Below are 26,184 nucleotides of genomic sequence, written 5' to 3' on the forward strand. Positions count from 1 at the left end.
CTAATGAATATAGGTTAGTCTGTTTTGTGTTGGTATTGAACAAAGTTTTGTTTCTAATTAGAGCTTTTAGACTTTCCTCGAGAATTGATGGCTCACGTTTTCAACCCAGTTCTTGGTTTGGAGTTCAGTTATTTTACTGTAGACCTAATCTTGAATTTTAGGTGAGATTTTAATACTAATCCATCACTTGCCCCAGCACAGCCAAGGGGGTTTTGAGTTTAATACCTGCTACTAGGGGGTTTCGCAGTTAAATCCCCCCTCTTCTATAAAGCAAAACAAAAAAATGCAAACGACAATCCCCAAATTCCAAGAGCACAGCTTAGGAAGATTATGATTTAAACCCCCCCCCCCCCTCCAAAATATACTATAAACCCCCTCTTCAATATAAAAAAAAGCTTATTAGCCAAAAGGTTTTTGGGTTTAACCCTCCTTCAGCGGGATTTGAAGCTAAAAAAATACCTTTTCAATATTGTTATAAACCTGGTGGTGACACAGATTGGGGTAGTGCTGTGTGTGTTTTAAACTACGCCAATCGCCCCAGTCCAGCGCTAGGCGAGCGGTCAACCGTGACCATTGACAGTACACGCCCCAGTTCGGCAATGACCTGTGTCGTAAATATTACGAACGCAAGTCACGGCGAATGTAATCAACCTGAGTGGTCAAGCGACGTTCCATCCGGTTCTGGAAGGCCTGTATGGACCCTATATAAGAGCGAGTGTGTTAGAGTCAAACACTTCACGTTACCTCGCAATGTGACCAGTACGAGGCAAAGTTAGAAACAGCACGGTTTGTGAAGTCAGGCGGAGAAAGGCTAGCTTTTTTTGGACAGTCAGTGTAATGCTGTTGTCAGTGTACAGTGTTTGTAATGTATTTGAAATAAAACTGTTACTGTTACTTTGGAGCCCCGAGTTGTGAGGTTCTTTAAGTTCGTTGTGTCGTGCGGTGCAGTTTAAAGAGAGCCTGGATAATAGAGAAACGTTACAATATAAAAAAAAAAAGCAAATTACGCACTCAAAATGCTATGAGCGTAGCCAAAGGGGGTTTTGAGTTTAAACCCCCCTCCCCCAGATGGCTTTTTTAAAAGTCTAAAACCTCATCCTGATGGTTTTGAGTTTAAAATCCCCCTACAGAGAGTTTTGAGATTGAAAACCTCTCTTTTCAATATTATTCTAAAGCAAACTACAGTCACCAAATTCTATGACCGTAGCTAAATGGGGTTTTGAATTAAAATCCCCCAACAGATGATTTTGACGATTAAACTTCCCTTTTCGATATCAAATCTAAAGCAAACTAAAGTCACCTAATTCCAAGAGCATAGTCAAGAGAGGCTACACATTTCTACCAGTGGCTGGGCTCCATTAATAAAGTGCAGTGAACCTGCCGAAATTAAAAAAACTTTTAATGTGGTTCAACAAAGATGGCTAAGGTTCGACCCCTTAGTAAGGTTGTGAGAGTTGTGACAGAGCGTCGCATGAGGTTTGCGGGACATGTTCTCCGACAAAATGAATTACGCATAAGAGTTGCAATGACATTCTAGTACAACTTGGCGCCACACTTTCATGGAGGTCCCCAGAGCAGGTGGGAAGAGGCTTCAAACATTGCCAGTGACAGATTTTTGTGAAAACAGCTTGCCGCCAAATGCGCCGAACGGCGCGGAAGGGTCTAAGTCAGTAAGAATAGCACATTAGGTTTTTGAAATAAAACTTTTTAATAGCAGGATAATGCAATGTAGATACCCCAGAAAATGCATTTTGTTGGCTTTCAATACCGGAAATAGTGCTTGGCTTCGCCCCACACTGGGGGAGCGCCCCCCTTACTGACAAGGGCAGGGAGTCTACAATTTTTCCATTAAATCCAGGAAGAACATAATCTAGGGCACAATAAACGTCCTACGAAAGAATGAAGGGTCAGAATGTAATAAAGATTAATTATGTACATACAGACATACATTGACATACATATTTTTTTCCTGGGGGGGGGGGGGGGGGGGAGAGAAAAAATCCACCCCCCCCCCCCGAAAAAAAAATCCTGGCTACGCCAATGCTTTAAGTGTTCATAGCCTTTCATACAAGAGAAAAATAGACTGTTACAAGCGATAAATAAAATGTTTAGTTTCAGATGACTTTTAGTATTGCCGATGAAGTGTTTCAATAAAGGTTTCAAAAGAGTTGGTGTGTATCGATAATGAATCAAACGTAAATAGATCTAGTACAAAACACTAGCAGTGTGTCGATTGATTGCCCGTACTAAGATTGGCTTTTCCCATTAGGCATAGGCTACTCAAATCGAACTGCTGAGTTTGTCATTTTGCCTACAGAAAGTGAGGCATACAAATAAAAATAAAAAAAAGGGTGGGCTTGATCGCTCGCTCATTCTAGTCCTGCGTGTGCGAACTGCTGGGGGAGAGAGCGTGGGCCGCACGTAGCTTGGCTGCTGACATAAAATACTCAAATCGATAGCTTACAGAATTTAGTGGCCAGCCATTGAGGATTCTGGAAGTTGAGCGAGTGTGTAGTTTTCGTGCTTCACTTCCATTAGATTGTCTCAATCTGAACAATCTGTCTATTTTATGTGCTCATTCCATTGACAGTTGGCACGTTTGTAGACAAATCTTAGAGGGTAAGATCTAGATAGCTTTGTGATCTCTTTGTAAAGACATCGCCAGACTTAGATCAAGTTTTTTGTTGAGTTTAAGGTATTTCGATGGTTCACCTGTCCAGTTAGGCTATTTTTAGTATTTTCAGCTATTTTAAGGTCAGCTTGCTATAGCTATTCACAAATGATTCCATTGATTTCCTTTATATACATAGATCTACATATATACATTAAGATCTCTCTCTATATATATATATATAGAGAGAGAGAGAGAGTGAGAGCGAAGAAGAGAATTTTTGAAACTCTTAGAGCCTCTTCGCTTTGTCATAGGCTCCCACTGTCTACCCGACTTGTTCCGATCTAGTGGATCTAGATCAAACTGTAACGTATTCACCTTATTTCCACTGTATGCTATCTTTGACAATTTTCGTATTTATGAAATCTGCCTTCCATCGTCAATCACAAACACGCACACACACACACACACACGCATTTAGAGTGAGGTCGCTGCTGTGGACACCCAACACCCACACATAACTTGGGAGTGAGTCGCTGTCGCCTTACACACCCGCCCTTCCACACACAGACACTCACACAGAGAGTGGCTGGCTGTGGGTGGCAGTGAGCCAGAAATAGATGTGTAAGATCGGCAGCAGCTGGTCCGAAAGTTTTGTCTTGCTCTATCCCATAACACACGGCATGACCTAGTCAATAACAACAATGGCTAGTTAGACTTGTTTTCGTTGCATACAATCAGCTTGCTGTTTTATATAAACCTAATAGCTGCTAGTCGATGTCATGTTTTCAGCTTGTATGCTTTAAGCTTATTTGTCCAAGTTGTATTCTAAATGCTTGTCCTATTTTTTTTCTGTATTACACTAAGTTTATTATACTTATACATTTAACAAATTATTTTTAAGCTCTGCAGTTAGCTTTATGGCAACATTTATTAGAATTTTTGTCTTTTTATGGTGCATTCTACAAGAGTGCTACAAGTACTTGTTGTTTTTGTGTTTTTTTTACTGTTGCATGATTATTATTATTGGTAGATTATTTATGAAATACATATCAACTCAATAGTAACCCAGAAAATTCAATTAATTCAATTTTTCATTGTAACATGTTGCTTTGAATTATTTGTTTTCTAAAACTGAAATTGTGTAAGTCTACCATATTGAAGTCACGCATACACACACAAAGCTGCCTTCTTATTTATGACAAAAATTCCTGTTATAAATTAGTGTAATAAAAATCCACACTAGTTTTCTAAAATTAATTTCTCTTGTTAGTTTATCATAAAGAAAAATGTTTTCCCAAAGACTTTCTTAGCACACCCCCTCAACGTATCTAGTAATACTATTTCTGTGCTCTACAATAGGCTTTTGTCTAGTTATAATAAGATGGTGAAAGCTAAAAAAGATGAACCGGAAGAAGGAAAAACCGAAGGAGAGGTTGAATTTGTTTGTTTGTTCATTATTAATTGAACAGTTAAAAATTGTTGTTCGTTTTCTTTTTGACAATAATAATAATTTTATAAATCGCTGTTAACAAACAAAATGTAGGCTCAAGGCCCTGTAACAACATTACAAACAAAAACACGCGAGCTAAAACGACAGTTAATCTAAAAAAGTTTTAAACAGATAGGTCTTAATGTTTGCGTTTCATTTTTTTTTTCTCTTTAAGATGTTAGAGAACAACTCCATTAACTCTTTCTCTCCTAACCGATGATACAAATGTTGATTCCATCAGAATGTGGTAAATAATTACGGAGAGAAAGAGTTAACATTATCTCTTATTAAATGTCAAAACGATTGATTAAATAAGCATATCAAACTATATTAATACCGTAACCTATTTTTTTTTTCATATTTTTAGGCTGCACCTACTTTATTCTTTAAATTTTTACATTTTTGTTCAGTTTTTATTCATTAAAGATTCATGGTGACATTTAAAATATGTGCTTTTTTAAAAAGTCTTTTGAATTGATGGTTAGTGTTCGTAATGCCTTGACTTGTAACTCACAGCTCTCATAAATGATTGTATTTCACCCATGGGCCCATCTTCAAAATTCTTATGGTTGGTCTCCCTAAGAATATTGAAAGAAAAGTGTGGCATAAAGAAAATTTAGTTATGCTGTATCTATAGGTACCTGTACATATAAGAAAAAGACATTTCAATGTATGTACATTCTTTTATAATTAAAATTACACTTAAATGACTTACAAGCAATAGTGTCATGACATCATTGCTGGTAAGTTTTCTTTAAAGTACTGGTATTTTTATTTAAAAAAAAAAGGTTTAATTATATATTTGACTATAACTATAATTTACATTTTGCTAAATAAAACATCAAAACACTATAATTCTATGCCCAACCATTAGTGACATTTATTTTTCTAATTTATCATTGGATAGTAATAAAATTGTCATTTTCTGGCCTTCTAAGTAGCAGTAGTGTTTTCTAAACTTTTGGCTGTTTCTTGTATCTGTTTTCTAAACTTTTGGCTGTTTCTTGTATCTGTTTTCTAAACTTTTGGCTGTTTCTTGTATCTGTTTTCTAAACTTTTGGCTGTTTTTTGTATCTGTTTTCTAAACTTTTGGCTGTTTCTTGTATCTGTTTTCTAAACTTTTGGCTGTTCCTCGCTCTGTAGAGCAAATACTCTAAACATTTTATTTCTTTTTGTTTTTCTTTTTTTTTTCAAGGACCTCTAGGCCTCATTGGTCATCGGCCTAGACACCATGAACCAAGTTGCGCCATGGTTGCTATGCCACTGATCTGGGTGCATTTTAAACACTCAAACATTTTAAGTCCATAAGGGCCACTTACATATGAAATGTTTTTTAATGACTCCATATTGATTACCAGGGAGGCTGTGGCTGGGTGGTTAAGCGCTTGGCTTCCAAACCTGGGGTCCTGGGTTCAAAGCTCGTTGAGGATTGAGATTTTGAATTTTGGGATTTTAATGTGCCCCCGGAGTCCACACAACTCGAATGAGTACCTGACTTTAGATGGGGAATGTAAAGGTGGTTGGTTGTTGTTCTGGCCACCATTGGCCCAAGAAACAGAGGACCTTGGTAACATATGACCTATAGATCACAAGGTCTGAAAGGAGGAACTTATATTGATTACCAGTTTTGTTAGTAAGACTAGTCATTAAATTGGAATGTATCAAATTATAGTATAAGTATCTCCTTAGAGTTAAAACATGAGTATTGCTTTGAAAATGCTCAGATAATTTTTAACAAAACAATAAACTTAAATATCACAAGATTCCAATATTATTCTTAGTAGTTCTATGCAAGTCTAAACACCAACTTCAGTGTGATATGTACCACTAGTAGAAAAAGGGAGTGATTGAAGATCATATATCATCTCTATGGCAACATGTTATATGTGGTTTTACTAAAACAAATTGAGTTGCTTGGCTTGCAGATGCAATAATCCCATGATAAGCAAACTATGTTTGATAGAAATGTAGCTGTTTAATTTGTCATGTCAAAGGTAGATTATATTGAACTATGTTGATTAAGGTTATGACCATATTTTTTTTTCTGTGTCTTGTTTCTGTTTGTCAATTCCAGTCACATGCCAAAGATGAAGCCCCCATGAAGCAAGTAGGCCAGTGTACAAATGTTTTTATTATGTTGAGCTAGAACTCATTTGATTTGATTTTTATTTCTTCTTGAATATAAGTTATATTCAGTAGTTTGTTTTCCCCCCAAAAAAAAAGGAAAGTGTTTTTATTTTATTTTTAAAAAATTTCTTGCCTTTGCAAATTACTTTGTTATTTAATAAATGATTACCCATAGGTTTTCGTTCTAACATGAAACAACTTGCGTTTTTAGAGAACAATAGGAACAAGTAAAATAAAAAAAAATACTTTAAAAGACAAACCTTTTATTATGTGTAATTGTATCAATTATTTTGAATCAATCATGTCATTAATTTACAATAGATCTAGACTAACAATAGTAAATCTGCGTGGTTGGAAATATTTTTACCAATTGTTTTTGTTTAGCGCAATTTCCTGCTTTTAGCATGCTTAATGCGCTATGGTCCAATCACATGGATTGACCTTTTGTGAGTAAGGAGGATGTGTTTCAATTGTACATGTGACAAGCTAATTCTTTACACAAAGCTTATCTCCCCTTAGCTAGTAATGTCTCTATATAAAATGAAATTAATTAATTATACTCCTTATTGATAAGTTAATTGGTAATTTTTGTTTTATTGATTCGTGTTTTGTTAGGGCAATGAATAATTTTGCAAAGTTTCAACTAGATCTGACAATGGGCATTGGGAGAAATAACATGTGCAAGATTGCATCCATCCAGACAGAGTTGATATAAGTTTGGTAAAAAAAAAAATATATGAATGAGGAGAACAGGGAAAAGTATTTGCAATTCCTTTGTTTTGTCTTGAATTTAATCATTTATATAGACCTGTCTGTGTATATATATATATATATATATATATATATATATATATATATATATATATATATATTTAGGAGGCACGGTGGCTGAGCAGTAAAGCGCTTGGCTTCTTAACCGAGGACCGGGGTTCGAATCCTGGTGAAGACTGGGATTTTTTATTTCGGGATCTTCGGGCGCCTCTGAGTCTACCTAGCTCTAATGGGTACCTGACAGTAGTTAGGGAAAAGTAAAGGCGGTTGGTCGTTGTGCTGGCCACATGACACCCTTGTTAACCGTAGGCCACAGAAACAGATGACCTTTATATCATCTGCCCTATAGACCACAAGGTCTGAAAGGGGAACTTTTTGTGTGTATATAAATATGCATCATAACTTAGTTGCATAACATTTTATAATTGATAAAAAAAAATTACATTCTTACTTGAAGATTATCAGAAAAAGTTTTAATTTAGCCATAATATTGACATCAATTTATATTTTCCAACTGACCAAGTGACATGTTTTTAAACTTAGACCACTAAAGAATGTGATGTTTAATATTAGGCATAATAAAAGAAATTCAATAGGTATCATATTTTGACAAAAAACAGTTTTAATGTGTGGCTTTCTCACTTTAGTTTATTTAATAAATGAAATTTATTGATGTTTGGATAGAAATGAGCCATAAAACTATGAAGCTGATATTAAAAAAGAACGGAATAAGATTTTTTTTTACTAAGTTTTAGAAAAATTATTTGTCTAGTCCATTAAAAGGATAATAAAGAAACATATATATATACATAGATCGTCAGATGATGACCGCTTTAGTCATCCAGGGGACTGAGGGCTTTGCACTGGGGTTTTGTGCCTCCTCATGTGGCTGGTGAGACCTATGTGAGCCCGGAATGTTCGGCCGCGGGCAGGTTATTCCAGCTGGAGCTAGTGTCATTGGCCTTGCTATTCTTCTCTGGCGTTTTTCTTCTGCCAGCGTTGTTCTCTTTTCCTCAGCAATTTGTGCGCCAGTTTTCACAGCGCAACCCCATGATGCTCTGTCATGTGCTTCTGTCTCCCAGGTGGCTGGGTTTATGCTGAACCATTTCATAGAAGCTTTGAGGTTGTTCCTAAAGGGTTTCTTTTGTCCGCCTTGTGAGTGCTTTTCTTCCCTTAATTGGCTATACACGAGTCATTTAGGGTTGCAGCGGTCTTCCATTCTGTAGATGTGTCCTGCCCATCGCAGCTGGGACTGCATCAGGATTTTGTGTTTGCTTTGCAGACCCGCTCTTCAAAGATATATTCAGCTTTTTATTACCTTTTACATGTAACTTCATTATTTACTTTCCTATTAGAGTTTATGTATCTTGTTTTGTAGCATTTTTACCAAGCATATTAAGTACAAAGGGAAATGATCTCATTACTCAGGAGGTTTAAAAAAAAAGATCATTATGTCCTACACATGTTCATTGGTCAATCTAGTCATGCATGTTAACCAATGACTTAAATTCTGCCAAGTCATTGGTTTTCCTGGGTGACTCAGGCAACCCATTCCATGCTCTAAAAGCAGTAGGGAAGAAGGAACGTTTGTACAAATTGGTCCTAGCATATTTACATGATTAAGAGTGTCTGTCTATGGGAATACTTGGTGGCACCAAACCTTCTTATAGCTTCCATTACTTCCCTTACAAATGTCAGGTTCTTGTTAGAGTTGACTGGACTCTGGAACATCCTATGTAGTCTTTTAATCACCTTTAAGTTCATCAGGATTCTAATTGTAAACCCTTTATGATCATAATGATAACAGAGTCGAAAACCATGTCGGCTTAGTATGGCCTTAATACACTGAATGACTACACAACACCACAACACACATTTCGTTAACACATTCTTACGGACAAGTTACAAGCACATGTAAACATAAGAACGACAACCGATACAGCATATAATATTCATAACACTTTGGTTATACAGCCATGTAATTTATTACTTGCCCACCATGTAACATCGTGCTCACCTATACGCTGATATCATCAATGCAATAAAACTATACAGCTTGAAAAAAATGTGCTCAATTTGGTTGACATGCTACCTATCAAATGAAATCATGACATAACAGTGTGCAATTATATGTTGAATTCATTACATGGGCTAATTATCAATTCAATGTTTCAATTGTTGTTCTCTGCTTTTTCTTTTTTCTTGAAAGTAGTAGTTTTGTACAGCCAGGTCTAGTTTAAAGTTCTTTTCTACTTTATCAGGAACATATTATACTAATGTGCCCATTTGGACAGTTGTTTGAGACAAACATCTATAAAAAAAGCTTAACAAGATCCTCGAAATAAAGAATCACCCTCTGTGTCAGGATTTTGTGATTTTACCATCACAAAAGAGATACAAGACACCGATAGCAAAGACAAACAGACACAAACACTCTTTTGTTCCCCTGGCAATCAAATCATTAAATAAGAACAATCTGATTTAAACTTTGTCACATGTAAATTATGAGTGAGTCTGGTGTGAATGTACACTTTGGTTTCTTATAGTTAAAATGTTTTTTGTTTGGTGTAATGCACAAATTGTAAGACAAATTTCCTTATGGACAATAAAGATTATTATTATTATTATTGTTATTATTATTATTACTAACAAAATTATTCTTTCAATATTTACATTTCAGATGGCATCAGCTAATGATTCCAAGTGGCAGAAAGATGCAGCGGATCAAAATTTTGATTACATGTTTAAGTTGTTGATCATTGGTAACAGTAGTGTTGGCAAGACATCCTTCTTGTTTCGTTATGCAGACGACTCTTTCACCTCCGCATTCGTCAGTACAGTTGGTATTGATTTTAAAGTGAAGACAGTTTTCAGGCAAGACAAGAGAGTTAAACTGCAGATATGGGTATGCCAGTTTGTACTTTTCATTTGACTTTGTTATTTGCATCCACTATGTACTTTTACTAGGCGCTAAAACTGTCAGTTTCAAATAGAGGAGATTAACGTATGTAATTGGAGCACTTACGACAGAACATTTGACCTTTTGCATTTAACAGTGGCAGTGGTTTGACATACATCAAAAATGGAAGTACCTGAATGCTTCTATTTCATTAGTGAATAGACATGTGTACTCAGATTGTATTTCTACCCTGTATTCAAATTATATATAATGCACATGAGTTTCCAAAGATTAAAAAATTTTACTTGAATTGGGATATAGAAAATATGAATTTGGACACACCAATATATTGTTAATATAAACTTATACTGCAAACTAAGCTAATATTTAATCAAATTTAAGCTTCTTAGGTATTTAGGTATTAGAGATTTTTATACATGGCTGAAAAACTAAATATAGCTGGCTTTTGGTATATCTGGTCTACAAAATAAAGGAAGTGTACATTTTTAGTGGCCCCCGAAAGGGGAAAAGACGCTATTAGTTTTGTGCGAAATTTCCGTCCGTCCGTCCCGTTTAGATCTCGTAAACTAGAAAAGATATTGAAAATCCGACATCACAGTATATTAGACCATTCAAAGTTCTGATGCAACGGCTACTTTTTTTTTCCTAAAAGCGAAAAATCTAATTTTTTAAATCAGTTATGCAAGCAGTTTTTTAAAGAGAAAAAGCTAATTAGTATGCATTATAAGTTAGACCTAATTTAAAACAAATAGTAATCTTATAAACTTCATTTTCTTGAACTTTTTTTTTTACATGTATTGATTTTGAGAATTTGAACAAAGGAATCAGTGTTTTCAAAACAATTACATTAAGTGAAGACCAGGAGAGACTCGGTAATGCGCTTAGCTTCCGAACCGAGGGTCCCGGGTTCGAAGACTGGGATTTTCAACTTCGGAATCCTTGGGCGCCTCTGAGTCTACCCGGCTCTAATGGGTACCTGACATTAGTTGGGGAAAAGTAAAGGCAGTTGGTCATTGTGCTGGCTACATGACATCCTCGTTAACCCTAGGCCACAAAAACAGATGAACTTTACATCATCTGCCCTATAGACCACAAGGTCTGAAGCGGGAACTAATTAGGCCAGGTTCACATCTAACTTTGCATTCACTTGCACCTATCCTTTGATCTGCAGCACCATTGGGGCACTACACACGATCTGTCAACCTTCTTTCTCCATTCTTATCTCTCATTTGTCTTTGATATAATTTCATTTGGATGTTCTTTCTGAAAATATTGATGCCTGCCTGGGTGGACCACTTCGGGGGCCGATTTTAAGTTTGTGTTTCCACACAAACTGTCTTTGTAACCTTGTTTATTTCAAAAGTTACATGAAATTTTTTGTTGACTTTTTTTTTTAGACTGCAGATTCAAATTTTCTAAGCTCTTTGGTTTAATTAATTCTAATATAAAGGAAGTATTAGACTTGACCTCTATGATTTAGAACTTATTTAAAAACAAATAGGCAACTAACTAGTGGTAATAAACAAGTTCATACTAAGATCAACTGCTATGCATTGAGATATTGTTAAAAGTGTAGCTCAGTTGTTTTTCATGGAGTTCGCAGCTGTGAAGTTCAGTTTAGCATCCTTCACCTTGTTAAGTTGATCATGAAGTTTTCTAATAGTTTATCACATGAATTTGTAGAGATTTCCCTAATTTCACAATAAGAAGCAGGACACACAAATATAAATACAGGATACCAAGTAATTTAGTGGGGTATCGTGTACTGGGCACCACTTGAAGAAAAGATACCTTAAAGGTGAAAAAAAAATTCTTCATTTGATCTATTTCTAGAAAAAAAAAAGTTAAATAATAGTCATTGTTTATTTATAATTCATTTTTTTTAATTTCTGTCCATTGCAATTAGTTAACACATATTTCTGTGCGTATAAAACACTATTTCTTTCTTTATCTGTATATAAAACTTTCTTTCTTTCTAAAACTTTACTTTTTTTTTTTGTGATCTATCTATGCTGTTAGTGACTGCTATACAGTTAATTTAGATTTATTTTAAAATAAGTGAAATATGTTTTCTTTTTTATTTTCGATTTTATAAATTTTTTTCTTTTTTTTTTACCTTGATGCTCGTTATCCATTGGCTATATCTAGATATTAATGGCCATGAGTTTAAAATATTTTCTCGTCATGTGCCATTTAAGAAAATAAATCTGCTAAATTGCCTAAATTAAATTATTAAATAATTACTTCTTGTTATGTAATAAAAAAGAATTATATGGATCAACCTGAAGGAAAGTTTGTACATTATTAGATTTTATTTGAGTTATTTCATGACAGTTTCTCTTAATTTTTTTTTCAAATAAAACTCATGTAACATTTAAAGATATTAAATAGATGGGTCCCATAAAACATAATCGAGGCATAGTTCAAGTCAGAAAAATCCTAATATTTATCATATAATAATGAACTGGGACTTCCTACGATTTAAGTTCGATTAATGACATATCTGTATGACACACATGACACCAATTTTAGTAGCATTACATTAAGTCTTAAATTCTGGATGTTTTAACAATAATGTTTGTTTTATATCTAGGACACAGCTGGACAAGAGAGATATCGAACTATTACCACTGCTTACTACAGAGGTGCCATGGGCTTTTTATTGATGTATGACATCACTAATGAAGAATCATTTAATGCAGTACAAGACTGGTAGGTTTATAGAATCTCTTTAGAAATATGTATTTGCTGGTCTAGTTTTAGCTGTAATAAGCTCTAGAGACTGGTCACATTTCAGCCCCTTGTTTATACAATGTCAAGATAAAAATAAAATCATTGCTTAGTTGTAATTTAGTATGCACTATTCCTACTTTATTATGCAACGTCTCCTAACTTTGGAATCTAGAGTATATTTCTGTTGGGCTTAAGATAGATATAAGAAGAAGGGTTGTGTTTAAAGTCTTACACAGATGTTAGGAAAGAAACCAAGTATAAACGGCATTGGCCAGATTAATGGTTATAACTTTGTTGTGTTGCCTGGCAGGATCTATCAAATCAAACTTCACACGTGCAGTCATGTGCCAGTTATTTTAGTGGGATCTAAGTGTGATTCACCAGATAGAGAAGTTTCTTATGGTGATGGTCAATCTCTAGCTTATAGACTGGGTTGGTACATCAAGTTTACTTGTTTCAGTTCATTTGTACCTGGTTGGTACACCCCAGTTCAGAGTTCATGTTAAAAGTTTTTTCTTTGTTTTGATTTATTTATTGTTGATTTTAATTTAATAATGAGTACACATGACATTAGCATATAATAGCAGCACTAGGGTACAATAGTTATTCAGAGACAACGGTGAAGAAAATATAGTGAAACTTAGATAAGTTCTAGAGGAGGATTGGAACACAGATCTCCAAACTGACCACAGCCTCTAGCAGCATCCAAATACCAGGCTAATATCCAGGTCCCCAAAAAAACAACTTTCAAGTAGATTTATGTGGATCCATGTCGCCACCTAGGGTCACATTTTTAAGCAGCCCACCTAGAGCCCAACTACCTTTTTTTTTCCTTATTGGGCTTGATGTATAAATTGATTTAGACTTCTAGATGTATTACCATATCACTTTTATCAAATAAATCAACATGGTATAATTTGTAAACTTTAAATGAGAATAAGAAATCAAATAGCTCAATAAAGTACAATCTCTAAATTTTCACTGAGAACTCAGATTTAAAATTAGAGTGAATGGATATTGATTAAACCATAATGTTTGTTCAATTATTTTAGAAATTGTTTTAACTCTTTAGGTGCTTATTTCCACTTAATGACCGAAGACCTAAAATGGGCCTCACATTGGTTGACTGTTGCTTTCAGCCATAATTGTTAATCACATTGCGACCATTAGCAGACACTGTACAGCTGTCACCCAGGTCTACTTCAGAAATGTGCTGTAGTCTTTTTTTTTTCCTTTTCTAGCCAGTTTTTATTGGTGAGCTGTCACAATGTGTACAGCCTGCCTCTTCCTCAGAAATATTACATGCTGTACTCTTTCATTGCTCACCATAGAGAGTGTTGGCTCAGCACTGATGTAGAAACAAAAGACTACTTGAATTCTTGATATTTCTATGAAGCCAGTTAGTTAGCTCCCTTAAGAAAGATGTTTACTGCAAGCATCAAGCTATCTTAAGTATAAAACTTGGCATCAAAATTCTTTAAAATATGTTTTTCTTAATGGAAAAAAAAAAGTTAAATTAAAAAAAAATATGTTTTTTTCTATGAATTTAGTCAACATTTATGTTACTTTTACAAAAATATATTAGCACCCAAAGAGTTAAATGGTTTCAAAAATTATTAAAACATTTTGTTATGTTTATTTTTTGTTAAAAGTTGATTTTTTTTTTCATTTTTGATTTCAACTTTTCACTACAAAATGGCATCATCATGTTTTCTTGAACTTTGATTGAAAACAATCTGTCCCAACCTACTCTTGTCTACCCTCCTCACTTGTGTGACAGGTGCACACAGATCAAGACTTACTCCTGGGACAATGCCCAGGTGGTTCTTGTAGGGAACAAATGTGATCTGGAGGATGAGAGGGTTGTGTCCACAGAGAGGGGCAAACAACTAGCTGACCAATTAGGTGAGTAGAGACCAGTGCTCAGCAGAAACAATGGACTCTGTTGTAGATACTCATTTTATTTCATTCAATCACCAAACCAAATGCCAGACAGTTACTTAAAGTATTTTAAAATCTTGGCTTGTGAGTGCCATAGAAAAATAATAATCAATGTGAATAAATAGATGTACTTTTACTTTTGACTGAACAAGCAGAGTTATTCAGCCAACCACTCATTTATCACTCTCTTTCTGACTAGATTATGGCTAGTAATCAAGAAGATCATCTCTGATTAAGTTTAATTTAAATTTTAGAATGGAGTAGTAGCAAGATTGATTCCTTTTTAAAGAATTAAATTAGTGTCTGTCCACATAATGCTATTTCACTAAAACACTAAGCATTATTTGTCCTTAGATTTTGAAACAGTTTTGTCAAAACTATTTTTTTTTACTTGACCCCAATATACATAAATCAGTATATGTATAAATACCTGGTACTCTCTTGATATTACTATTTTACTATAGTATTCTAACTGCTGTGTTGGAGACATTGTTCCAAACATAGCTAATACCTAAGCATTTATCTCATTTCCATGAGGTAATCCAGTCACTTCGCAACTGAAGGAGGTCATATATGTTATTCATCTTAAAATTATAGTGTAAGCCTTTCTCTGTTCATTTACATCTTGGCTCTTTTTGTCTAGCAATGATTGTCGCTCTTGATGGGTGTAATTATTTGAGTTTGAATTACTATATTATTTTACTTTGAATTGTGCATACCTTAAACTCATAATGGCAACATAATTCATATAATGTAAACTCCAGTTTACTTAAGAAGAGGAATGTTTAATAATCCAGATCTATATTGGGCGTTGATCACCAGTATGTAGTAGGTAATTAACTCATTAGCTACTAAGCCCATACCTAAGCAGCATCTCTCTAAATACTAAGCAAAGGGAGGTAACTCCAAAACATCAATAGACTGACTTTACAAAATATATTTTAAAAAACATAAAACAACATCTATCAATAACAAAAAATACTTCTAAAAAAAGATAAATGGATGACCTTTAAATTGATGTATAATTTGAATAGGTTTTACAAGATTAATGCAAAAGTATTGGTCAAACAAAAAAGTTAATGTTTCATTCATTATTATTATAATCATTTGTAATATTAAGAATTCAAGGACAGCCGTTTCATTACTACGGCCAAACTGGTGGACCTAAGAAGTGTTTGCGCATACTCTATAATATGGAGTTGTGGGCCTTTCGTTTATATAATGAAAGTGACAAAAAAAAAGGACATAGAATTTGAGGGCTAGAAAATTGTGTTGGGGATATGGGAGCGTTGTAATGCGGGCTGTTTTATTGATGGGCTTAAACGTGTTCCGGGCAAAATAAACATATATACCAACTATTTTACTATATATTACTATGTAGCGTAGCACGAGTATCAGCTAGTTAAATATAAACTAGTACAACTAAGATAAGAGAAGATAATTTTATTGATCCAATCAAATGGAAATTCAGTTTGACTACAATTGACAACATCAGCGTAACTACTGTACAATAACAGTATAGATGAAAAATTCGAACAACATTCACATAAAATGACAAGAATAGTCCCTCATCCGTGCTCATCAGACTAACAAGTTCCCTCCTCCATTTACACACCCAGCATTGCAAGGTCTCATGTATGTCATCTGTTCGGACCATTCTCTATTGACCATTCTCTGTCTATACTTCAACTGTAACCTATCCCAACACTGGCTGTCACAGATTCTCAGCATAGACTATCACAATGGACTCAAGGCTATCACTCTACTGACTGTCCCTTCTACATTAACAAAAATATCGCTAACAACTTGCTAAAAATATGCATTGGTAATTATAAATAAACCAACTACTTTCTAAAACTAATACAAAATTATTTTCTCTTTTCCTGTGTCCCTAAGAATAACTGTCTGACCCAAATTCCTACTCTATATAAACTGAGTCTCTAAACCATGCCCTAAGTAACCCTAATAAATCTTTGGTGTCTGTTTGGACCTATGGGCATCAAGTTGCCTTTTAGGACATGCATCTAACCTTTGTCTGTTTGTCTTTTCTGTCCCGGGTGTCAATGAACTTCTCATTCTCTCACACACACAAATCTAGCCACAATATCCTGACATGCAAATATATCTTTAATTTCCCCAGTTATTAGCAGCTAATGAAAATAAAATATAACCATAAAAATTTTGCAAATTATGTCCTTTTTGTTGTTCCTGTCTTGCAGATTATCAAATATTAGATAGCTGTGACCGTGAAGTAACTTCATTCATTTACTGTCCCTCCAAAGTTCAGATAACAATTTCAGTTGCAATAACTTAGTTGAGGAAAAAAATTCTTATAGAATTCTACAGACTATTACAAACAAAAGTCTGATTCTTTTCAATATATATTTCTGTAACCACTTTTATCAAATACTTTTATTAATTACTGTAGAAGGCTTATGCTTGTAAAGTTGTATATAAAGCTTACAAATGTTAATTAACCATATCATTAAAATGAATTTTGAAAAGAATTAATGGATGAAGGTCCTCATTAATTAATTTACTTGTCTTGAGCAGCACTCATTAGAAAGATGGTGTCTTTTCTGAGCTTTTTGTCTGTGTGCTAAAATCTTTTACTCCTTTTTCTCCCACTACTAATTCTCAGATCAAGTTGAAGCTTTTCACAATAATTCATTGTCAGTGGCAACACATGAATCAATAAAGAAATCTATGAATTAGTTAATCAGTCATAATTAATTAATTTTTTTTAAATTTTTTTTTAGAAAATTACTAAATCGGCGACGGGCAACAAACACAATCTTGTAATCACAATAACACAGAGAATTAGGTCGTTCATAAAAAATTTTAATGTAACAATAGGCTAAAAAAACTTCCATCTAAGTATTTGAATAGCTCAGTGGCAGATAGCCTTTCATCATTGAGGCTCTAGTTTTTAAAAATTCAAACTTCAATAGCTTGCTCGTATCAACTCTGTCTGGTCAAAATATTTTACACATTATTTCTCCCACTTCCCATTCTTGAATAAGTTTAAAAGTTTGTAAAGTTATTTATTGTTAATGACAACAGAAGAATCAATGAAAGAATTAATCTATTAGTTAATCTTTTAGTCATAATTTTGTTTTATTTTGAAAATTTTTAAAAATTATACTAAATTTTATATGTCAAAAGCAAGAGTAAAACTCATGCATTTTAAAAAATTCCTATCTTTACAGCACTAATAAATTTTGAGATGTTTTTCTTGACTTACAGTATTGTTATTTGACAAAATTTGTGTTGTAGGACCTTTAAGCAGTTATGAACTTTTTATGCTTCATTTTCTTAGGAAAATTTAGATTTGAAAAAATAAAATCATATGATATTGGTTTTGTCTATTTAAGTATTAAAACAAAACTAGGTAATAATTTGTATATTATTCTGACATAAAGTTAGATAGCTTTTTATTTTGTCTTTCAGGCCTAAAGTTAGATAGCTTTTTATTTTGTCTTTCAGGCCTTGAGTTCTTTGAGACTTCAGCCAAAGAAAATATTAATGTGAAAGCTGTGTTTGAACGTCTAGTAGATATTATCTGTGACAAGATGTCTGAGAGCCTAGATGCTGATCCAACAATGGTGAATAATACAAGTAAATCCACTCGACTAACAGAGAACCCAAACATGAACAGCAGTAACTGTTCCTGCTGATCCAGTCACTGAAACGTCAGATGTGAAATTGATTTTATTTGTCAACATCTAGCAGTTACCATTATCAGGACTTTGGGCTGTGAGTTGAATAAAACGAACGAGTCCACTAAAAAAAATTATTCTTTATACAAGGCATTTTTTTAAACATTTATTTTTTAAACTCTCAAGTTTTTCAAACTATCTCCGAAAAGAATATATAAATACATTTTTCAGACCATATTTATTTATTATTTGAAAGTTTTTAAGTCCTGGTCTAGCTCTTTAGCAATTTGGTGATATTCAGCTTTGTTAATTCAATTATTCACCTATTTCAACTTTTTATGTTCAAATAATTCATAAGAATTTCAATGTAAATGTGCATTCAGTCACCCAAATTTAGCCATTTGTAATGTTTAATTGAAACAATGACTGCAACTAATCATTTTCCATTCATATAGATGATTAGACAATTAATTGAGTAGCGAAATGGAATTGGAGGCAAAATATTTCCTTATACATAATTATTCACTTATACTTAAACCAGTTCAACTATTTAAATTAAGGCATCTACCAAACTATTTATAAATAATAACTTGGGGCAAAAGAATAGCGAAAGGAGGAAAAAAAATTTACATCTCTACAAATATATACAATGTAACTAGCTATGCGTCGAAATTAATGACTTCTTTTATTATTATTATTTTTTTACACAACGTACGTTAAATAATTGGTTTCTTTAAATACATGAAAGATCTAGTCAAAAAGTGTGTCTAGAATGCAAGCACAGTGTTACAAATGTGTAAAAGTCACTTTAACTTTGCCAATGTTGAAGTAGGCCTACATTTAGCAATATTCAACACTGAACATTTATTCCAGTGATTAAATAGTGAAGCTCAAGGTAATGGGGTTAATTTGTATAATTTAAATTTAGATAAAGTCACAGATTTTTTTATGCTCCTAATTTAATCCTATTTCATAATTAGGATTATTTTTATTCATGTCTGCTGACAGTTCTTTTGAAGTAATCATGATGACTTTATGTAACTATATCTCTTATGTTGACTTCACTTTCAAATATTTTACATCATCAATATTTCATGAGTTGTTGGCTGTCAAAACTGATATGCTCTGTATGGAGACGGATAGTAGAAGTACATTCTTATAGCTTTGACTAATTAGGCAAAGGAAAGTAAGTGGACTTGTTGTTCATTCGCTTTTTATCATTCTCCATGACATTACTAGCAATTACTAGAAACAAGTAATATCTTTCAATGTAATAGAATCACATTTGAAAGTTAAATCTATGACAAATCTAATTTTCTTAGATGTGAACATGTTACTTTTCTATATTTCCATGCCTCATGAACCTAAGGGACCATAGCCTTAGCTTATGTAGTCATACCAACACGTATTATTTTGTGTTTGAACGCAGACTTCCTAGAAATGGAGACTATAATTTGTCAGAACTTTTCTGAGAAACTGTCCGTTGGAGAAATGACCACACAAAAAAAAAAATCCAATGGAAATTCACTTTTTTTTTTTCATCTTTTTTTTTTGTTATGTATCGAAATGATCTGTTGAAATGTTTGTAAGAAAGACTATCTAAATCAATGATTGTAACTAGGGATGATGCAATATAAAAGAATTCACTGACTCACATGTGTGTGGTGTTTGAATTCAGTTTGAGTCTTTTTGATTTATTTTACATTTAATTGTTGGCTACATTTGATGTTGCTGCAGTTTTAGTCCAATATTTTTTTTTTTTTACTATAGAGTCACATTGTGTTCTGTTATTGACTTTTAAAAAAAAAAATTTGTATCAGATTTATCCTAAAATAATAAATAAATAATTTTGTTTGTATATTAGTATGATGATTAGTGGGTTATTTCAGCAGGTTTTAGGTCTTATAGTGGCAATTAAATGTTTAAAAGAAAAAATAATGTAAGGATGCTCTCTATTTTTATTTTTTTAAACATTCCTTTCACATATTGGATGTTTGTCCACTTTTAAGTGACATTCCGGTTGGAGGGCTCAGACATATATATATATATATTGATTTACATACTTTTTTTTAAACATTGATATCTAGTTTTTTTTTTTTTTTTGGTTTCTTTGTTTGTTTGTTTGTTTTTTTTTTGTTTTCAGTTTGTGATTTAGCATCTTAATTTAATATAAATACAAATCAGATTTTTTACTTTTAACTTGTAAATAGTCTAAATCACTTGAAGTTGTAATGCCAGTCTCAGTGGTAGCTAGCCACCTTTTGTTTATACTTTGGTTGTACCAAACCGTTTCTTTACATTCTACAGGTTGGCTAACAAGATCGTCTCTTTACATTTATAGCTATACAAAAAAAAATAAATGTGTTCATTTAATATTTTTATGTTGTTGTTTTTTATTTTATGCTTGATCGATATTTGTTCACTACAAATGTTCAGGTTTTGGCTAGCTAAAATGTTACATTTTCTATTTTATGTTGGTTTTTTTTTTTTTAAAGAATGTCCAGTTTAAATACCGTAGCCTAACATTCTCTACAAGTTGATAGACATTTTTGGGGGAAATAATAAAGTTCTTTTCATTAACAGTTTCAAAGTGAGAACCTTTAGTCTTTGCATGTTTGAGGACAAAATTGAAAGGTGTTCAAGGCTAACCTTGCTTCTATATGAACAGTATTTAGTTATTGTTCCTTTTTATTATAGACACGTTTCTGAAATTGCAAAGTATACTCCTGTATTACAGTACTTATATTAGGATACCTTTTGCATTTACTTGTATTATAGTTGTCCTGTTTTATTTCTATGTTTGAAAATAATTTCGTTTGAAACATTTAGGCCTGATTAACTCTTTAAGAAAAAAGTAAAGTGTTTGTTGTTTTTTTTTAATGTTCTACAAATATCTCTTATAGGATGGAGGCCTATCTTTTGATAATTTGGTATATAGTTGTGATGGTCACACATCACCCTCCTACCTTTGTAACTTTTTGCTGGTGGAACCAGTGTCTGCTGTCACTATATTTCCTGTCTTGGAGTAGCAATTATAATATAAGCATCTCTAGGCCTTTTAAAAGTTAACTAAAATGCTTTTTTTTTTCTTTCTAACTATTCTTCTCACAGTCTGCCTGTCCTTTGTAGGCCTACAACATAATCTCTCAGTTTTTTTGTCCATAGCAAAAAATCATTCTCTTTACAAGATCCTAATCTCAAGTGTTAGAAATATATTGTATGAAATATATTGTAGTCTAGCCTATCTTCCACATTTAGCATTTAAAATTTAATTTAAACAAAAATTTAATTTTTTTATTCAAAGCCTTTGATGGCTCACCTGTTAATTTTGATTTGTGATAGTTTTTTTTTTTGTTTTTGTTTTTTATTTGTGTACATAGCATCCACAGTTTTTTTTTTATATTTCATGACAATTTTAGAACCTTATGTGCATAAGTTTATGACTTGTAAACAAAAAAAGATCTGGTATATTTAGGGACTTACATATTTGTTGAATATTGGCATGCAGATGCTTGTAGGCTTCAGTTTTGTTCTTGAAATAGTGTTTAATCATTTAAATCCTACAGTCACAAAAACAACAAACTACCTAATACCTACTTCAGAAAAAGAATAGCCAATTACAGTCCATCTAATTATGTATCCAAGCTATTTAGTATTTTATTTTATTCATACAGGCTGTGAACTTTATACTAAAAGAAATATTTCCTTTATCTTACTCGACAGTATTTTAATTTCAACAACTCTAATATCTATTGTATACAAATTTAAGTTGAACATTGAAGATGTGGTGTTTTTTCTTTTTTTTTTTTTAGTCACTACTCATCCATGACCATTGATACACCCAGCATAGCTAAGGTCACTTAGATGTACATGCTATTTTACTGTCAGTCATTTTCTTGTGAGATAAAGTTGAGTAGTTTTGAAATAGAAACCTCCTAAAATAGGTATTTCAAATTTACCTGTGCTGTCAAATATTTATTTTTAAAATAGGCTTGAATTTAAAACAAAATATATGAACCTCAATTTAGTAATATAACTTGTTTTTATCTTCAAGTTGTACCGGGCCAGTTTACAACAGTTCCATCGTCAGAATACTTTTGACTGAACACAGTTGTTGAAAATCAGTCTTTTTAACTGAAAATAATACAGTTTAAGGAATGGTGGGCTCCACTGAAATAATCTGACTCAATTGTCACAGTAGATTATCTCTGACCTATCTATGATAATTTGACAGTGTAACCTAAAATATGTTTTTTTCATTTTGATGAATTCTTTTCAATAAGTCTCTTACCTCAATTTAAATTAAAATTTAAAGCACTGGGAGTTAAGATGCTTATTTTAGGAAACAGTTGCTCAGAGAATAACTTTTTCCTTTTAATATTGTAAGACAATTTAGATTTGATTAGATTGTTTTTATGTTTATGAATGTGTGTCTGTTTTTGTGTTTATGAATGTGTCACAAGTTGTCATCTTAAAAAGCTAGTCATCTCAAAAGCCATTATGGTGGCATTTTTTTTGTTCCTAATCATTCTTTACTAGTATGGCTGAGGGGTAAACTAATGCTTGTCCCTGTCAGAGAATAGAAGAGTTTGACTAGGGACGATATGTATTTATAGCGTTAGGGAAGCTTTAGAGTGAAACGTAAAGTCCACACACAATTTAAGCTTTTTAAAAAAAAGAATTTAAAAAACTGTAACTCTCCATTCATTAATTGATTTGTTCATTCATTTAGGACTATTTTGTCTGTGAACTTAGCAATTCTACATTTTAATCGACTTGGCTAAAAAAAAAAAACATTGCTGTCTAAAATCAACTGACAGGCCATACCTATTTTTGTTGTACAAATAAATCCATGTTCTAAATTACTGTGAGTTCCACCAGAGATTTGAGTGTTATAGTTTTAGTAGCATAAAGTTCAAGATTTATGTGTATTGCTTTAGTCTTTTTTTTGTTTCTTTTGGTAGATTCAAGTTGTCAAAAGGTTGGATTCATTAAAAAAGCTTTTTTTCTAAATCATAAAATGTTTTTTTCTTTCAGTAAAGTTTGTCTAGACATTTCTTTCAGTTCATCAGTAGACCTCCATTTTTTGTTCTTTCATTTACTTTTCATTTACTCCTGAATTATTCATTTAGCGAATTGTATATTAATAGATGTTCAATGTTATCCATCAATAGTTTTTTAGTATCTCGGAGGGCCGATTACTTACATCAATATAGGTCCAGATATATACACCAGTAGAGGTCTAGTATATCAGGTAGGGATTCAAATTCATACATGTATACGAGTTTAATTTTAAGTCTTCTTGTTTCTGACTTTCCATTTGTTTGGACCAATAAAATTATCTTCTTTGCCTACATTGCACATCAACCTAACCTGTTTGTAAATACTTGTGCTCCACTTGTAGGGTTTCCTAGTTTGTCTCTTGATGAAGTCAAAATGGTGTCCTTGTAGTACTCTGTTTTTGTTTGTTCTTCACTAATGTGTTTAGTTGGTTGTGGCCCTTAGTACTGTGTGATATAAATACATGGCCATCTAGAATGTAGTCTTTTTCATTGCTGTGTTAGTTAGTTCATGGTCTGCCTACACTTTGATCGTAATTAGGTGAAAATAAAGATTTGACAAAACAAAGCTGTCTTGTTCAATGTATTCTATGTCTAGAAATATTGTCAATCTGTGCATGGAAGTCTTGTTTGGCTATTGTTAGAAGTGCAAACGCATTCACCTTCTCATCCGTGGTTGAAGTTAAGCACAATCTCATTCACTGTAAACTCTAAGATGTCTCTTAGATCCACCTTCGCTTTGAAAAGCTGATTACAAACATGACTTAAGTAGATTAGACCTAGCACAACCCTTTTTCCCCTTTGTTATTTTGTCAATCTTTCAGAGGGTTTGAGGTTTACCACCCCTTATTTCTCTCCAAATTAAAAGACAAAAGCACAGCTACAGCTATCAGATTTAAATGACCATTGCCAGGGCAATTTTGAGTTTCACTTTCCTCACTTCGTTACAAAATGGAATGTGTTGCCTGAGCTAGCCAGTAAAACCAGTGACTTAGCAGAATTTAAGTCATTGGTTAATATGCATGACGCGTAGAACTTAGTCATCTTCTTTTTTTGAAGTCACGTCTGTATTATATGAGAAGAAGACGACCCCGCAGACTGCTCATTAAAAGTCCTAAAGAAAAAAAATCCTAATCAGATGGCTCGCATTTTAACGCAATCTTTCCAATCTTACTTTTTGGCCGTGAATTGTAGAGAATGTGGGTCTCTCTAGATTCTAGCTAGATCAAGCCCTTTAAAGATACATTCCTTAAGTTTTATAGCTTGCCTTCTCTATAGACTCTCCACGTTTAGGAGGCATAAAGCGATATCGGGGAGGGGGGATGAAAGCACGACAGACCTTAGGATGCACTGGCCTTTGCGATTTCATTTAGATGTTTCCATTTCATGAAAAATACTGCCGGGTCTGTAGATGCTTTCAACTGTCATCACTGCCAACATCCATCCCCTGTGTCATGCAGATGCTTTCAACTGTCATCACTGCCAACTTCCATCCCCTGTGTCTTGTAGATGCTTTCAACTGTCATCACTGCCAACTTCCATCCCCTGTGTCCTGTAGATGCTTTCAACTGTTATCACTGCCAACTTCCATCCCATGTGTCCTGTAGATGCTTTCAACTGTCATCACTGCCAACTCCCATCCCCTGTGTCCTGTAAATGCTTTCAACTGTCATCACTGCCAACGTCCATCCCCTGTGTCCTGTACATGCTTTCAACTGTCATCACTGCCAACTCCCATCCCCTGTGTCCTGTAGATGCTTTCAACTGTTATCACTGCCAACTTCCATCCCATGTGTCCTGTAGATGCTTTCAACTGTCATCACTGCCAACTTCCATCCCCTGTGTCCTGTAGATGCTTTCAACTGTCATCACTGCCAACTTCCATCCCCTGTGTCCTGTAGATGCTTTCAACTGTCATCACTGCCAACTCCCATCCCCTGTGTCCTGTAGATGCTTTCAACTGTCATCACTGCCAACTTCCATCCCCTGTGTCCTGTAGATGCTTTCAACTGTCATCACTGCCAACTCCCATCCCCTGTGTCCTGTAGATGCTTTCAACTGTCATCACTGCCAACTTCCATCCCCTGTGTCCTGTAGATGCTTTCAACTGTCATCACTGCCAACTCCCATCCCCTGTGTCCTGTAGATGCTTTCAACTGTCATCACTGCCAACTCCCATCCCCTGTGTCCTGTAGATGCTTTCAACTGTCATCACTGCCAACTTCCATCCCCTGTGTCCTGTAGATGCTTTCAACTGTCATCACTGCCAACTCCCATCCCCTGTGTCCTGTAGATGCTTTCAACTGTCATCACTGCCAACTTCCATCCCCTGCGTCCTGTTGATGCTTTCAACTGTCATCACTGCCAACTTCCACCCCCTGTGTCCTGTAGATGCTTTCAACTGTCATCACTGCCAACTTCCACCCCATGTGTCCTGTAGATGCTTTCAACTGTCATCACTGCCAACTTCCATCCCCTGTGTCCTGTAGATGCTTTCAACTGTCATCACTGCCAACTTCCATCCCCTGTGTCCTGTTGATGCTTTCAACTGTCATCACTGCCAACTTCCATCCCCTGTGTCCTGTTGATGCTTTCAACTGTCATCACTGCCAACTTCCATCCCCTGTGTCCTGTAGATGCTTTCAACTGTCATCACTGCCAACTTCCATCCCCTGTGTCCTGTTGATGCTTTCAACTGTCATCACTGCCAACTTCCATCCCCTGTGTCCTGTTGATGCTTTCAACTGTCATCACTGCCAACTCCCATCCCCTGTGTCCTGTAGATGCTTTCAACTGTCATCACTGCCAACTTCCATCCCCTGTGTCCTGTTGATGCTTTCAACTGTCATCACTGCCAACTTCCATCCCCT

The 26,184-nt window shown here is 34.1% G+C and overlaps 1 protein-coding gene across 5 annotated transcripts in view; it reads left to right on the forward strand.

Moving 5' to 3' along the window:
* Positions 1 to 23,882, forward strand: part of LOC106074472 (ras-related protein Rab-3) — a 33,537-nt gene extending 9,655 nt beyond the window's left edge. For 2 of the 5 annotated variants that reach the window (XM_056029339.1, XM_056029337.1), the window contains 6 exons: positions 3,974 to 4,046; positions 6,178 to 6,210; positions 9,682 to 9,906; positions 12,515 to 12,633; positions 14,435 to 14,559; positions 18,082 to 23,882. In XM_056029339.1, coding sequence (XP_055885314.1) covers positions 3,996 to 4,046; positions 6,178 to 6,210; positions 9,682 to 9,906; positions 12,515 to 12,633; positions 14,435 to 14,559; positions 18,082 to 18,272 — 744 coding nt within the window. In that variant the 5' untranslated portion in view covers positions 3,974 to 3,995 and the 3' untranslated portion in view covers positions 18,273 to 23,882. Of the gene's footprint in view, positions 1 to 3,973; positions 4,047 to 6,177; positions 6,211 to 9,681; positions 9,907 to 12,514; positions 12,634 to 12,964; positions 13,087 to 14,434; positions 14,560 to 18,081 lie in introns of all 5 variants that reach the window. The other 3 variants (XM_056029338.1, XM_056029340.1, XM_056029341.1) reach the window with 3 other exon arrangements.
* The last annotated feature ends 2,302 nt before the right edge of the window (positions 23,883 to 26,184 follow it).

The sequence above is a fragment of the Biomphalaria glabrata genome, chromosome 5 (genome assembly GCF_947242115.1).
Source record: "Biomphalaria glabrata chromosome 5, xgBioGlab47.1, whole genome shotgun sequence".
In the NCBI taxonomy this organism is placed as follows: Eukaryota; Metazoa; Mollusca; class Gastropoda; family Planorbidae; genus Biomphalaria; species Biomphalaria glabrata.